The 15,099-nt window shown below is 47.4% G+C and overlaps 1 protein-coding gene across 2 annotated transcripts in view; it reads right to left on the bottom strand.

The window, feature by feature from the left end:
- The window catches only part of PRMT2 (protein arginine methyltransferase 2), a 20,942-nt gene continuing 5,843 nt past the window's right edge, over positions 1 to 15,099 (bottom strand). The window contains exons 4-12 of one of the 2 annotated variants that reach the window (XM_055128193.1): positions 13,316 to 13,498; positions 10,257 to 10,418; positions 9,525 to 9,689; positions 7,977 to 8,152; positions 5,098 to 5,227; positions 3,734 to 3,870; positions 1,689 to 1,860; positions 692 to 756; positions 1 to 522 (exon numbers count right to left, since the gene is read on the bottom strand). In XM_055128193.1, coding sequence (XP_054984168.1) covers positions 405 to 522; positions 692 to 756; positions 1,689 to 1,860; positions 3,734 to 3,870; positions 5,098 to 5,227; positions 7,977 to 8,152; positions 9,525 to 9,689; positions 10,257 to 10,418; positions 13,316 to 13,498 — 1,308 coding nt within the window. In that variant the 3' untranslated portion in view covers positions 1 to 404. The remainder of the gene's footprint in view (positions 523 to 691; positions 757 to 1,688; positions 1,861 to 3,733; positions 3,871 to 5,097; positions 5,228 to 7,976; positions 8,153 to 9,524; positions 9,690 to 10,256; positions 10,419 to 13,315; positions 13,499 to 15,099) is intronic. The other variant, XM_055128194.1, reaches the window with a different exon arrangement.

The following is a 15,099-nucleotide window of genomic DNA, read 5'->3' on the forward strand; positions in this document are numbered from 1 at the left end:
CATGTATTCAAAATATTTATTGAGCATGGATTATGTGCCAACACATGATTTACTTGGAAGACATCTCTACAAGGATCTCATGCAGAGTCCCACCACATGCATGGCCAACTTGGCTCCTGCACGAATTTTTGCGCCCCACATTCCACATGGTGAGAAGATGGACGGGGCAGTAAGGATACCACTGACACACGTGGAGGAAAGTCACTTTCACGGCGGACAAGGCTGCTGTGTGTGTACCAGGATTCAGACTAGACTAGCTGAGGGACACTGAGCCACTGGTGAGCACAGAGGACACAGCCTACTTCTAGAGGACAAAAACAAGGGACTAGAGGCTGGCAGTCCCGCCAAGCCCAAGTGCATCTCCATAGTGACCCTGACAATGGCACACACCCACAGATGAAGGGTCAGCTCTGCCTGGGAGAGAGGTTGTGGTGTCCAGGAAATGTCCCCACCCACTCACACTCGTTCTTCCCAGCACAACTTGGCCTGTCATCTCCAGATTGGAAAGACTTTTTCTCCAGCCTGGAAGAGACCAAAGATAACCCAATCAATAACAACCCCTTTTGACTAGATTTACACAGTATTTCCTAATAATTTACTGTCAGACAAGTAAACGGCATTCAGGAACATAAATAGGGGGCTGGGGGGGCATGGCTCTCAAGCAATGCTCAGGGGCTTTGGGTTCACTCACGCAATATTCAGCCAACTGGGCCTGATGGTTCTGCAAAAACCTGCCAAGACAGTGCTGCTCAGACTCTGCAGTGCCAAGACCACCATGTCCACATTCAGTGTGGGGAGGAAGATATGCAATGTCAGTGGCAGAACTGGGTTCCCTTAACCCCATGTTATCCATCCATCTCCAAATACAGAAAAGTATGGATGTTTTGTTTCTGGGCCACAAGTGGCACTATTCAGGGCTTACTTCTGGCTGTATATTTAAGGCTCATTCCAGCAGTGCTCAGAGGACCTGGGCAGTCCACATTTAAAGCATGCACTGCAGCCTTTGAGTTATCTCCCTGGCCCAACACTTCAACTCTTAAAATTAAAGGATTATAAAACAGGGTTGGAGAAATAGTACAGTGGGTAGGACACCTGCACACAAATGACCCAGGTTCAATCCCAAGCATCCCATAAGAGACCTTTGTGCAAATTCAAGAGTAAGCCCTGGGTACCACTGGGTGTTGCCCCACTCACCACGAAAAAAAAAAAAAGGTAAAGCAGAGTATGAAACAAGTAGCAAAAACAAAGGGAGGGATGGAAAAATATTACGAGGCTAAGGCAGATGCTTGCAACCCACTGGCCCTATTTGAATGCTGGCACTGAATACAGTCCCCTTAGCACCACCAGGGGGTCACTCCTGGCACAAAGCCAGGAATAGCATCTGCACACTACCAGATATAGCCTGAAAACAAGAAAATGAAATAAAGAGCAGCTATCTGGTTATTTTCTTCCCTCCTACACTAGTCCCGAGTCTAGAGTAGAGCCCATTTCAGCAGCCTCTGTAAGATGTGATCCCAATGCCTTTGTTCAGGTGCAATCAGTCAGAATAAGCCACATCACCCTCCACTGTGAAGCAGAGTGAGTCATCTCTGCGCCATTCCCAATTCCTGTCAGTGGACCTGAGAAAGACAAGGCGTGACCAAGTCTCCAACCAGCACCATGGCACACAATTCCAGGTGATCCCTTACCTTCTGTGCTGTGGGGTCTTGTCTGGAGGTGACAGACCAACTCAGAGCCACAGACATGTGCCTCCTCCACACAGGGTTTCTCTGCAGCACAACAGAGCCTGTGAGCACATCTCCTTCGCAGACGGCCACAGGCTCATCCATCATGAACAGCACCTGCTTCCAGTGAGTCGTGCTGCGTGACAAGGGGATGCATGTCAGGAACTGGTGCTCCATTGGAGCCCCACCCCAACCCATACCCCGCATTGGATGTGGGGTCACAGCACAGTAGGGGCTGACTCCACCCAACCCAAGGGTAGATGTCCATGAGAACCCCGATTACTGAGACAGTTCCTGAAATGTGCCTATTTCCTGGTTCCCTCCCAGGGAGACCCTCTCCAGCTACACTGAAGTGTGCCTCAAAGTTACTCTACTCTCTAAGCTGTGACTGGCATGTTTAAAGCATACTCTACACTACACACAGAGAGATGTCTTCTCTGAAAGTCAACCAGAATGTAAGCAGGATCACAGTGACATTCAGGAGACAACAGCACCCTGGGTTTCCTGACTCAGGTGGCTCTGGCACTCAAACAGGCCTGGAGGAGCCTCACAGCCACATCCCCACAGAAAGCACCACAGCTGTCTTCCCAATTACTCCTGCACAGCCTGGCCCTTTACTGAATAGGCCACTCCAATCACCCTCCTGCCTCAGCCCCGGGGGTCCCATGTGGACCACTCTCAAGATATTCAGGCATAACACTTGTCCTGGGCAGCAGCACACATCTGATCCATGGGCAGCACAAGTCACAGGACAGTGTGGCTAGCAGCCCCATCTTCTTGCTTCTGGCCTAGATGCCACAGCCAACGTCTGACTCACACTGTGTGACTCTTCCATGCACCTTCCACTGGCAACTGGCATCTAGGTACAAGGGGATCCAGGGGCACTTCAGAGATGGGACGTTAGGCCAGACAGAGAGATAGTACAGCAGGTAGGGCATCTGCCTTGCATACAGCCAACCTGAGTTTGATTCCCAGCATCCCGTATGGTGCCCTGAGCACTGCCAGCAGTAATTCCTGAGAGTGCACAGTCAGGAATAACCAATGAACATTGCAGAGTGTGGCCCAAAACCAAAAATCAAACAAAAACAAAACAAAGAAGAGAACTGGGGACTCCCCAGGAAATACTATGCCTGGCACTGACATGGTCAGGCTCCCCCACGGGCACAGGTATGCAGCCACAGAGCATCACCTCCACAAGAAGTCTGTCTCACAGCATTTGCTCCCGCCCCCACTCCCACAAGCGAGTCTGACAGAAGGACCTACAATCTGCTGACTTCTCTGAGTAAGAGCAGGAAAAGCTTTGGCAGTGTTCAAGCAAATGAAAAAATCCAAGGTTGGTTCTCATACTTCCAAGCTTCTCAGCCCCACCCACGAGCACTGAGGAACAAGTACTAGAACATGAGACCCAGTCTAGCCCAACACAGCCCTGCCCTATACCTACAACACACAGCTCTGCCCCATACCCCCTCGCTGTCCTGTCCAGAACTCTCCCACAGACAGCCCTACCCCTGTGCCCTCAGACAACCCTGCTCCATGCTCTCACACACACAGTCCTGCCTTACGGCCCCTCACACAACCCTGCCCTGTAGCCCCTCACACAGACAGTTCTGCCCTGTACCCCACCCCCTTACAGGGAGTCCTGCCTCATGATCCCTCACACAGCCCTGGTCAGTGTCCCCTGACACAGACAGCCCTCCCAGGAACCACCCTTGGTTTCAACCATGGCTACACACCAGGCTTACCATCCTCTTTCTGTTCATTTATTTATGCTTTTTGAGTCATACCTGGCAATGTTCAGGGCTGACTCCTGGTTCTGCACCCAGGAATTGCTCCTGGAGGTGCTCTGGGGGCCATATGAGATGCCAAGGATTGAACCCGAGCTGGCTACATGCAAGGCAAACGCCCTACCCATTGTACTATCGCTCCAGCCCCACCACCCTCTTTCTGGTGGACACCCTGAGCCCCTGTGAAGCAGTAGAGCATATCCTCGCACCCCATGGCACACTCACGGGTGAAAGGGTCCTGTGCTCAGCACCAGCTGTGGCTCCTCCTCCTCCAGGTTCTGAAAGTGAACACTAAACCAGGCTGTGAATCCATGCAGAGTGCCAGCTTTCTTGATATCAAAGCACAGCTCACCTTTTAATGTCTGTGTGCAGGCAGAGAAACAGAAACAGTCATGGACTCCATGTGCAGGTGACCTGAGGCCAATGGGTCTGCAAGCAAGGAAAAGCAAGCTCCTCCTCTACGTGGCAGCCACACCATCTGCCAGCAATAATGACACCAACCTATAGACGGTTTCACCAACCACATGAAGAAATAAAAAATTCTCCGAGGGAAAGTAAATATGTTACAACTTTTTATGCAAATGTTGCATAAAATAAAAAAAAGGTTTTAAACACCTCGTGTCTCGTTTGCAGGATTTCTCTGTTCTAAAGTAGTACAGAATACTTTCTCTACACAATTCTCACATATATATAAAGTTCCAGGACTGGCCATCCATCAGGTGTGATCTCAACTCCTCCCTGGAGCACAGCTGTAACTGGGGGTCCCTGAAGCCACCAGCCAACTGGTGGCAACTGAGAGCAAACAGGTATTTTAAGAATGTTGCCATCAATGGAGCTGAAGTATCTCAGGACATAATTTATTCAAATTGCAAAATAAAAACAACTGTTTGCATCTGAAGATAGTACAAACATTAATGATGAATTAAAAATAACCAAAGATGTTTTAGGGGCTAACTATAAATAATGAGAAGCTATAAGAAAAAGACAGCATTGGGGGCTGGAGCGATAGCACAGCGGGCAGGGCATTTGCCTTGCACGCGGCCGACCCGGGTTCGAATCCCAGCATCCCATATGGTCCCCTGAGCACAGCCAGGGGTAATTCCTGAGTGAAGAGCCAGGAGTAACCCCTGTGCATCGCTGTGTGTGACCCCAAAACAAAAAAAAAAAAGACAGCATTGGCAAGGGGCTTGAGTAACAGAACAGTGGGCAGGGCACTTGCCTTGCATATGACCGACCCAGGTTCAATCCCTATCATTCCACCTGGTCTGCTGAACACTGCCAGGAGTGATCCCTGCATACGGATCAAAGAGTAAACCCCGTACTCCACTGGGTGTGGCCCCCAAACAAAAATAAACATAGGAAAACATTGTACTAGGTATGTGACTCACTACCTTGCATGTCTGTGAGGTAATGGGTTTCATGTCAGACATCACAAAAATAACCACTGAAAGAGAAAAGCAGGAAGGACAGGAAATACAAGAGACACTGTACTGGAAATCAGCAGTGAAAAGGCCACAGACCCATGAATGTGTCTGAACAGGTGCATGACTGGGCCGCTGGTGTGCAAGGAAGCCATCCTCTTTGCTTACCTCCAGATCAGCAATCTGCACAGTCCTCATGTCCAACTGAAGTATCGTGGATGGGTCAGAAAGACAGTCTTCAGGCTTCAAAATGTGATTATATTTGGGCTTCGAAAAGAACTCCTTGATTGCTAAGGATCTAGGGAGAAATAAAATTGTGGCTCTCACTACAAACATCCACATCTTGTGAGGCCCAGGGTCATGCCAGGGTAACTCCACCTCGGCCTCCAGGGCAGAAGTTTAAGTGTATGACATTTAAAAGCAATCTGCCATTATTAGGTTGGGTATGCTGCCTTTTAAAATGTTTATGGACTTCTGGGGTCCCAAAATCACCCTGTTTGGGGTCACTCAACAGGAGCACTAATAAACACAGCAGAACAGAAAGCATACCTGCCACGTGACCCCTCCACACATGATCTAGAGCCTCATCCCACAGACTGAACTAACCCTATCCAGAAAGGTTATCCAGAAAGGTTTTTCATTGTCCATAGAAATGCTCCAAATACTAAAAGCTAGAATAACTCAGATATAAAAATAAAGTATATTTTATTTTATTTTTTATTTTTACTTTTTTGCTTTTTGGGTCACACCCAGCGATGCTCAGGGGTTACTCCTGGCTTTGCACTCAGGAATTACCCCTGGCGGTGCTTGGAGGACCATATGGGATGCTGCGGATCGAACCTGGGTCAGCCACGTGCAAGGCAAACGCCTTACCCACTGTGCTATCGCTCCGGCCCAAAAGTATATTTTAAAAATCCTAACATATGTACTGATTTTCAATCTTCTTCCAATAAAAATATTCAGAGAATTTGGAAAAGACAAAAAAGAATTTAGTTTTTCATATACCTCAGCATTTTTATAACCATTATTCTCCCCCAAAGACATACTGTGTGTGTGGCCCCACTGTCTCAGAGAGAGGGAGAGTGTAGCCCCTAGGACCACACGCAGATGGGTTTCCCACTGGGAACTGCAGAGTGAGCACATCCAGAAAGCAATGGATAGAAAAAACACTTTATGATCAGAGTCAGTCCCATGCAAAGCAAGAACTTTGCCCACTGTCCCAGGTCTCTTACTGAGAAAGATTGGGGGTGGGGATGGGGGTACATTCTGTGGAGCTCTAAGTGCACCTACTCTGCACTCAGGAATCACTCCTGGTAGGCTCACAGGACCACATGTAGTGTCAGAGATGAAACCTGAGTCGCTCATGTGCAAGGCAGATGCCCTCCCCACTGTACTAGCTCTCTGGCCCCAGAACACATCTTTTTTTTTTTTTTTTTTTTTTTTTATAGATTCGATTTATTTATTTTTTTTCTTTTTTTTTTTTTTTAATTTATTTATTTTTAATTAGAGAATCACCGTGAGGGTACAGTTACAGATTTATACACTTTTGTGCTTATACTTCCCTCATACAAAGTTTGGAACCCATCCCTTCACCAGTGCCCGTTCTCCACCACCCGTAAACCCAGTGTCCCTCCCACCCTCCCCAATCCCATCTCCCCCCCACCCCACCCTGCCACTGTGGCAAGGCATTCCCTTCTGTTTTCTCTCTCTAATTAGCTGTTGTGGTTTGCAATAAAGGTGTTGAGTGGCCGCTGTGCTCAGTCTCTAGCCCTCATTCAGCCCACAACTCCCTTCCCCCACATGGCCTTCGACTACAATGTAGTTGGTGATCGCTTCTCTGGGTTGACCTTTCCCCGGAACGTGAGGCCAGCCTCGAAGCCATGGAGTCAACCTCCTGGTACTTATTTCTACAGTTCTTGGGTGTTAGTCTCCCACTCTGTTATTCTATATACCATAGATGAGTGCAATCTTTCTATGTCTGTCTCTCTCCTTCTGACTCATTTCACTCAGCATGAAACTTTTCATGCCCATCCACTTGACTACAAAATTCTTGACCTCCTTTTTTCTAACAGCTGCATAGTATTCCATTGTATAGATGTACCAAAGTTTCCTCAACCAGTCATCCGTTCTGGGGCATTCGGGTTTTTTCCAGATCCAGAACACATCTTTTGTGCCGGAAAAATAAAAGCCGTTCTGTATAAAGGGCTTGTGTCCTTCCAGTCCCTAACACTATAGAATCATCAGACATTCCTCAAAGTAACTAGGTACAACAGTTTACCCACGGAAATCGCATCCAGCACACAACAGACATTTCTTCCAGGGCTGTGGGTATAGGGAGCAGGACATGCCCAGTGGCACATCCCAGCCACAGGCTCTGAAGATGATACCTGCATGTCCATGGAAAGGCCCCACACCTCAACTCTGTGGCATAGGTTCCACTTTCAATCCACACTGATCTCATGCGCAAAACAGCATTGATTTTATATTACAACCCAATTATGACCAACACTGCAGTCTGATACATGTTGGTAACCTTTAATCTTTTCATGATCTGAGTGCTCACATGATTTGCTACTTTTATCCAAGTGCACATCTTTTTAAAAAAATATTTTTCTTTCTTTTTTGTTTTTGGGTCACTCCTGGCAGTGGTCAAAGCACCATATGGGATGTCAGGGATCAAACCCAGGTGTGGCACATGCAAGGCAAATGCCCTACCCACTGCACTATCTCCCCAGCCCCATGTTCACCTTTTTTCTAACAGACTTGAAGATCTAACAAGGCACTGCATGTCTAAGTTGTGACTGGCATTTTCATGTGTAGATGCCAATGTGACAAGGTTTTCATGAGCAGTGGAAGCCCCACATTCTATGGGCTTCCGTCCCACCAGGACTGGAAAGCAGGTCCCCCAGATTGCTCCCAAAAGGTATGCACATATTCACATAGAAAACTTAAAAGCACCACAGACTGAATTCCAGTGCAGTGTGAAAGGAGCAAGTGACTCTCTCCCAGTCCTGTCCCAGAGGCCCCGCGCTCAACACTACACTCACTTGAGGGCACTGAGGTCGAACTCATAGGCATTGTCCCAGAAGAGAACCTTGCTGCGGTAGTCCCGGTCTGCACTGCAGGGCACCAGGTGCAGTGCAGCCGTGGTTGGCCAGATGATCCCATCTTCCTTCAGCCACGCATCCCGGGCATAGAGGATGGACTCAATCATGAATTCGAACTGCACCGAGGGAAAGACAAAAGACAGATGAACAGTGACTGGGGCTGTGTCTGTGCAGAAATACAGCAACGGTGACCGGGCTGTGCCAGCAGAGACCTGCCACCAGCAGCAAGTGTTGCTCAGTGAGTTGCGTTGGGTGTCTCACTACACGCCTGTGTGTCTGTGTCCCCATCTTTTCATATGACAATTAAAAACTGGGTGCAGAAGGTCAGAAAAGCCCTTCAGTTCATCCCGCCAACCTTTCAGAAACCAACCACACGATAGAGCCCAAGTTCTGCAGGTTTCATTGCTGAAAGAAACCAGTTTGGCCTGGCACAAGACATCATAGCTGGGAGCCATGGACATCCGTGTGTAACCTGAGCAGGGGTGTCCACAGGAAGGGCCGAGGTGGCAGAAGAAGGGTCTTCAAGAATGAGCTGAGGGAGGGTTCTATGTTTATAAATGATGCGGGAATATTTATTGGTTTGGGGCCACATCCGGCAGAGCTCAGGGTTCATTGATGAGAGGCTTGGGGAACCAAATGGGATGCCAGGAATCAAACCCAGGTGGACTGTATAGAAGATAGGTACCTTACCTGCTGTATTATTACTCAGGCCCAACATAGGCAGGCTTTACTCTAGAATTGATACAGGTTCATTACAGAAAAATTCACAACATTCAGAAAAGCAGAACCCAAAGAAAGTCTGTTCTCTCTTTTTTTTTTTTTTTTTGCTTTTTGGGTCACACCCAGCGGTGCTCAGGGGTTACTCCTGGCTTTGCACTCAGGAATTGCTCCTGGCAGTGCTTGGGGGACCATATGGGATGCCGGGGATCGAACTAGGTTGGCCGCGTGCAAGGCAAACACCCTACCCACTGTGCTGTCACTCCAGCCCCGAAAGTCTATTCTCTTAACCCCATCGCTAGCATTAATGAGTGGTAAAGAGTCCACAGCTGTCCCAAGTCTCCCACACAGTGGCACTGGCGATCTGCAGGGTTTCTGCCACTGCTCAGAAGTTTTTGCTTTGACTTATGCTTCTCATAAAGGCACCTGTCACATCAGTTAAAAATACAAAACACTGGGGCTGGATTGATAACACAGCAGCTAGGATGCTTGGCTTGCTGCAGCCTATCAAACCCAGGTTCGATTCCCAGCACCACATATGGTCCCCTGAGCCCACCTGGAGTGACCCCTGAATACAGAGCCAGGAGTAAGCCACAGGCACTGCCAGGTATTTATAGAATAAGTGAATTATACTTCACCTTAGCAGAGTGTCTGAATAAACCATGCTTTGTACAGATTCCAGAGATACCACCCCACCCCCACCCCAGCAACCCAGCCAGCCACAGGAACCTGCAGTCCCCAGGCTCCACCCCTCACCCCCATAGCCCTTACCAGCAGGCATGTCCCCATCCACTCAGACACCAGTACGTCCACCTTCTCGGGCAGCACCACATCCTCCACCTTCTGCTGGAACACAGTGATGATGTCTGCAAAGCCATTCTGGATGACCAGTTGGCCTGTGTGCTGGGCCATCTCACTGGCCTCCACAGCATATACCTGTATGGGACACATGACCTTAATCAGTACACATCCCAGCTGCTGGCAGCCTGAGACCATTGCCCCAGTCCACCAGAGCCTGAGAAAATAGCAACTGACAGGGCCCGAAACGAGGAAGCAGCACATACAGGTTCGAGCAGAAAGCCACATCCATGGACACGCCCTGGGCAGGGAGCTGCCTCTCAGCCTTCCTCTACCTGCTATAAACATGCAGACACAGCTGCAGTGGACAGAGGCCTGTGTGACCGCATGGGCTGCTCACCTGCTGCAGGTTCCCCCGCAACCACTTGGGGGCTGCTGGGAAGGTCAGGCCTAGGCTTGCCTGATAGGGAGAAGAGGGGCACCTGTCCCTGCAGGCAGCCTCTGTTGAAGCAGGGATGACACATGGGCTGCAGGCAAGTTTCTGTGTTTAACAGAGATTAACGTTTCAAAGAAATGCTCCTGCCTAGGCACTATCCTCATAAACTCATCTGTCCCCCATCCTGTGCTCTTGTACTCACTAAGCGAGGCCTTGGCCTGTGAAGGCAGCGTGTAAGAGCATGGGGGCTATGCAGGAGGAGCACTCACGGCCTTGGGCTGAGCATAGTGTGCACAGAAGAGGCTGATGATGCCGGTGCCACATCCAACGTCCAGGATCACCTTGTCTTTCAGGGATTCTCTGTTCTGCAGGATGACGTTGTGGTATTTTGTTGTCCGTGGCTGGTCTGCCAACATCTCCAAGTGAAGTTTCTGCAGGAAGCACATTCATGACCACAGCCTGTGATGAGAGCTCTGCTAAGTCATGGTCTGGGATGTGGGATTCAAGCCAGAGCTGCTGCCCCTTGGTCCTACCAGCTGACTTGGGAAAATATGAGCAACAAACAGGTTTTCAAACACAAAATGCCAAAATGCACCAAATGAGAAAAAGAGGGATAGCCAGACAAAAAGTGAAATGGAAGATCCAAGAATCCCTTCCTGCTCAGGGTGAGGATGTACCAGACTGCACCATCCAGGAGCCAGGTAAGTGAGACAGACACTCAGGAGTCAGGTAACTGAGACAGGAGGGCCTGATTCCCAAGTAATACAGGGTGGCCATGTGTGTGCCAAGAACACAAACAAGCCACCGAGAGACCCAGTATATGTGCATGTGGGCTCATCCGTGGGATGCTGCCTCTCCCGTTCAGAAATTGTAGCGAGGGAAGAGACACACTGGCTGGAACCTCTAGGGGAGGTAGAGTACCAACCATCTCGTGAGCAAGGACACAAGTCACCCAAGGGATGCACAGCTCCTCTATGAGGTTAATAAATAAAAAGACAAAAAAGGAAAGAACAAATCAGCATAGATTAAAAGCTCCACAGGGAGAAATGGTGGTAAGGAGGCTAAACTGCTTAATTAGCAAAAAAATAAAAATCAAAAGAAAATAAATTATATGAAAAACTTACCAGAAAAATAAAGCGGTCTGAAAATGAATGGACAGAGTTATTAGCACATTTCACCTTTAAGGCCACAAATGCTTTCTACTTTGGTGATCTGCGTGGGAACCATTATCAACCAACAAGTGTAAGATCAGTGGATCTTCTAAAGAGCAAATAACGAGATTCCCCAAGGCAGAAAAACTAGCACGCAACCTAGTGAATGTGCCCTGTGGACATTTAGCAAAATCTCCTCAGGAGGGAGCCCATAATGGAATGAGAAAAAAAATCTTTAAATAGGTAGTGTCCCAAGTACAATCCTTTTAAGAAAACACAGTGCAGGTGCTGAAAACAAGGTCCTCAGCACAGTTAAGTGGGGAGTAAACAGTAAGCAGTGTGCACAATGCAAGTTTTTCACATATTTGCAATGCACAGTCTCAAGAGAGACCCCTATCTGCACAGAGATCCAGCAGAGTGGGAGGAGACAGCCAATCTTTCCCTTACATTCTCCCTTAGCACAGGAAAAGAAAGCTCAACCGCACATGTACATGTGACTTTTCACTTAAGTTTAATCATGAAAGAGGACAGACCTTGAAAAAAGGTACTCAAGGGGCTGGAGAGATAGCATAGCGGGCAGGGTGTTTGCCTTGCACGTGGCCGACCAGGGTTCAAATCCCAGCATCCCATATGGTCCCCTGAGCACGGCCAGGGGTAATTGCTGAGTGCAGAACCAGGAGTAACCCCTGTGCATCGCCAGGTGTGACCCCAAAAACAAAATAAAATAAAGTAAAATACAAGGGCGACAGACTGAACCATAAGAAAAAATCCATTTTATTAATATGGATCTTCATCAATATTGAATACAAAATAGAAAGACGTATTCAAGGTTTTTTTGCTGATTAATATACAGTTATTCTATTTGGGGGTCAGAAAAAGTAAAGTGGGCAAGGTTCAATCAGAGTTCAATCTCTGCACCAAATATAATACCCCAAATACCACCGTAAGTGACCCCAAAGCACAAAACCAGGAGGGATCACTAAGTAAAGCCAAGTATGGCCTAACCGTACCTTCCAAAATAAATTATTCTGTATTATATATATTATATATATATATATATATATATTTTTTTTTTTTTTTACAAGGCCACATCTAACAGTGTTTAAGGGGACCAGGGCCCAATTACACATGTCTGACAGTTTGGTGCTTAGGTCCAGCTATGCTTGAGGCCACCAGCATCACACCCCGCAATGTTAGGGAGAGGGCTGATACGTGGTGGCAAGGTCAAACTTAAGGCCTCATATATGCTCAGCATGTACTCAGCCACTGAAGCTATATATTTGGCCCTCAATATTTTGGGTTTTTGTTTATTTGTTTTTGGGAGGGAGCCATATCCAGAGGTGCTCAGGGATCACTCTGCAGAGATGAGGGGATCCTATGCAGTAACACGGATGTAACCCAGGTCAGCCACAAGCAGAGCAAGGACCTTACCTACTGTCCTCTTGTCCCTCTGGGGCTACTCCTGCTCTGCACTCAGGTATCATTCCTGGCAGGCTTGAGGACCATAAGAGATGCTGGGGATCAAACCTGTGTGGGTCACATGCAAGACAAACACCCCACACACTGCACTCTCTGACCTCTGAAATCACTTATTTTTAAATACTGAGGAAAGCTCATGATCCCACTATCCCACTGCTTCATTATCTCCAACCCAGGTAAACCTCAGCCCAACTGCCAATCCAATCTATCTGCTTTTGTATGGTCTGCAAGCTAAAGATGGGATCTACATTAAGGGGTTTCTAAAAACTAGAGGGAGACTATGACTAATGAGAATTACACGAAACTCAATTTTACTGTTCTTAAACAAAGTTGGACTGGAATACAACTGTACAGGCTTTACTCTACACTACAGACAGAGCCAAGCTGCCCCATGAACACTGTGCCAATAAGCCGGGGGTGGGTACCCTTTTCCTGCCAAGAGCCATTAGGATATTTATAACATCATTTGTTGGTCATATGATACAGGGCTGGGATGCAGGCAGTTAATGAGAAGTATACTGCCCACCTGTCATGGACCAGGGCTAGACCACAGGATTTTGCAGGACATGTGCAGCCTGTGGGCCGGACAATCCTCACTTCTACTGTTAGCTGCTGAGTACAAGGCCAGGATGATTTCCTGAAAGTCTGAAACCAGGAGAAGCACCCCCAAAGCCTGCTGCTGAGTTCAAGCACAGTACCAGGGTTCCATAGCTGCCGAAGTACTCCTCATCCTGCCAGCTGTCTTCTGGGTCACACTCGTCCAGCTGCTTCCCCAGGTGGTTGGCTGGGATGTACCCACAGCACCCGGCACGCTCACCCCACCACCAGTCAGCCGTGGTCTGTCTCAGGATGAGAATCTTTTCTCCTCTCAGAAAACTGAGCTGGAAATAATAAACAGACATGAAAATTCAAGTCCCCAATGGTATTTCAAGTGTGGCTCAGAGACAGAGGACTCTCTGAAACTCACATCACAGCCATTTCAGAAAGCTGCTGGCATGATCACATACATAGGGGCTTCAACTGAAGCAACAGTGAGGGTGACAACACATAAATCGGCACAACATGGAACTAAATAATACAGTAGTTGGGGTAGATGGCACCAGCCATCTACTAACCCATCCGATGCCTGGAGCCACATGGAAACAGAGCATCACCAGATGCAAACCAGGAGATGTCCCTGACACCAGGCGCATCTGGGGAAGCCTGGGTATCCCCAGAACCATAGGCCCAGTGGGGTCAGCCAGCCCAGCTGGCTGAGAATACCTTGGAGAGCCCCCATACTTTCTGAGTACTACTTGGGAAGTCAACAAAATAAATAAAAACAAAAAAAAGTTCAAAAAATACATAGGTATCTCAGCTAAAGTTAGAAAGACGTATTACAGAGAAAGTTCTCCCTAACAGAATTTTGACAAACTTTTTAAAATCAAGTTGTAAACGAAATCTTTTAAGGACCATAACTATCTCCTTATAAAAGAAAAATATTAAACTAATCAGGCTTCTAACATATCAAATTACATGGGTACCAAAGTCAAATCAAAGTAACATTCAACACTGTTTTTCTATCATGGTTCTAAAATGTGCTAAAAATTATGCAATTCTCTAAAATGTAGTGTCCTGATATATTGTACTTATTATCTTAAAATACTGTAACTAAATTTCTTAGTCTCCTGTATTAACTCCAATTAGATCTCCACCATTGTACTTTTTTGTTTTAGTGGGAACCACACTCAGTGGTGGTCAGAGGCTACTCGTGGCTCTGTGCCTGGCGGCTGGTCCCAGTGGTGCATGAGAATCCAAGTCATACCAGGGATTAAACCCAAGTATCATGCATGCAAAGCACTGGCTCAGACTACTTAGAAGTTAATCACTTAGAAAAAGGCTTGAGCCACACCTCCAAGCTACATTTTTCTGTGTGATGGCTTGGGTGATGGCCCTTATTCTCAGATGCCTCATTGGCCTGGGCAGTTGGAATATACCAAGGAGTCACCTGGACACTGCTTAGGGGACCATGGAAAGCTGGGAAATGAACCCAGGGCTTCCACAAGAAAACATGAACTCTAGCCCTTCAAGCTCTTCTCCTCATCCCTTTTACAATACTTTAAATAAGAATGCCCAATGGCCACATGTGAATCTGGATTTTCCTCTGCAGAGTTTTCTTTCCATGGGTCAAAGTAAGCGCTAGTGGAACAATGAATAAGAAATTTCACCTAACACTAGAACTAGCCACTCCCCAGATGTACATCCTGAGTAAACTCGAGGAAAACTGTCTGAAAGTAGCTCCAATGATCTGCTTGCTGAGCAAGGAGATATATATATATATATATATATATATATATATATATATATATATATATATATATATATATATATATACCATATTACAGTGGGTTAAGGAGCCTGCCTTGAATAAGGCTGACCCTTATTCGATCCCCGGCATCCTATACGGTCCCCTGAGCCCTGCCAAGTGTGATTCCTCAGCACA

The sequence above is a fragment of the Sorex araneus genome, chromosome 2, assembly GCF_027595985.1.
Source record: "Sorex araneus isolate mSorAra2 chromosome 2, mSorAra2.pri, whole genome shotgun sequence".
NCBI classification, from domain to species: Eukaryota; Metazoa; Chordata; class Mammalia; order Eulipotyphla; family Soricidae; genus Sorex; species Sorex araneus.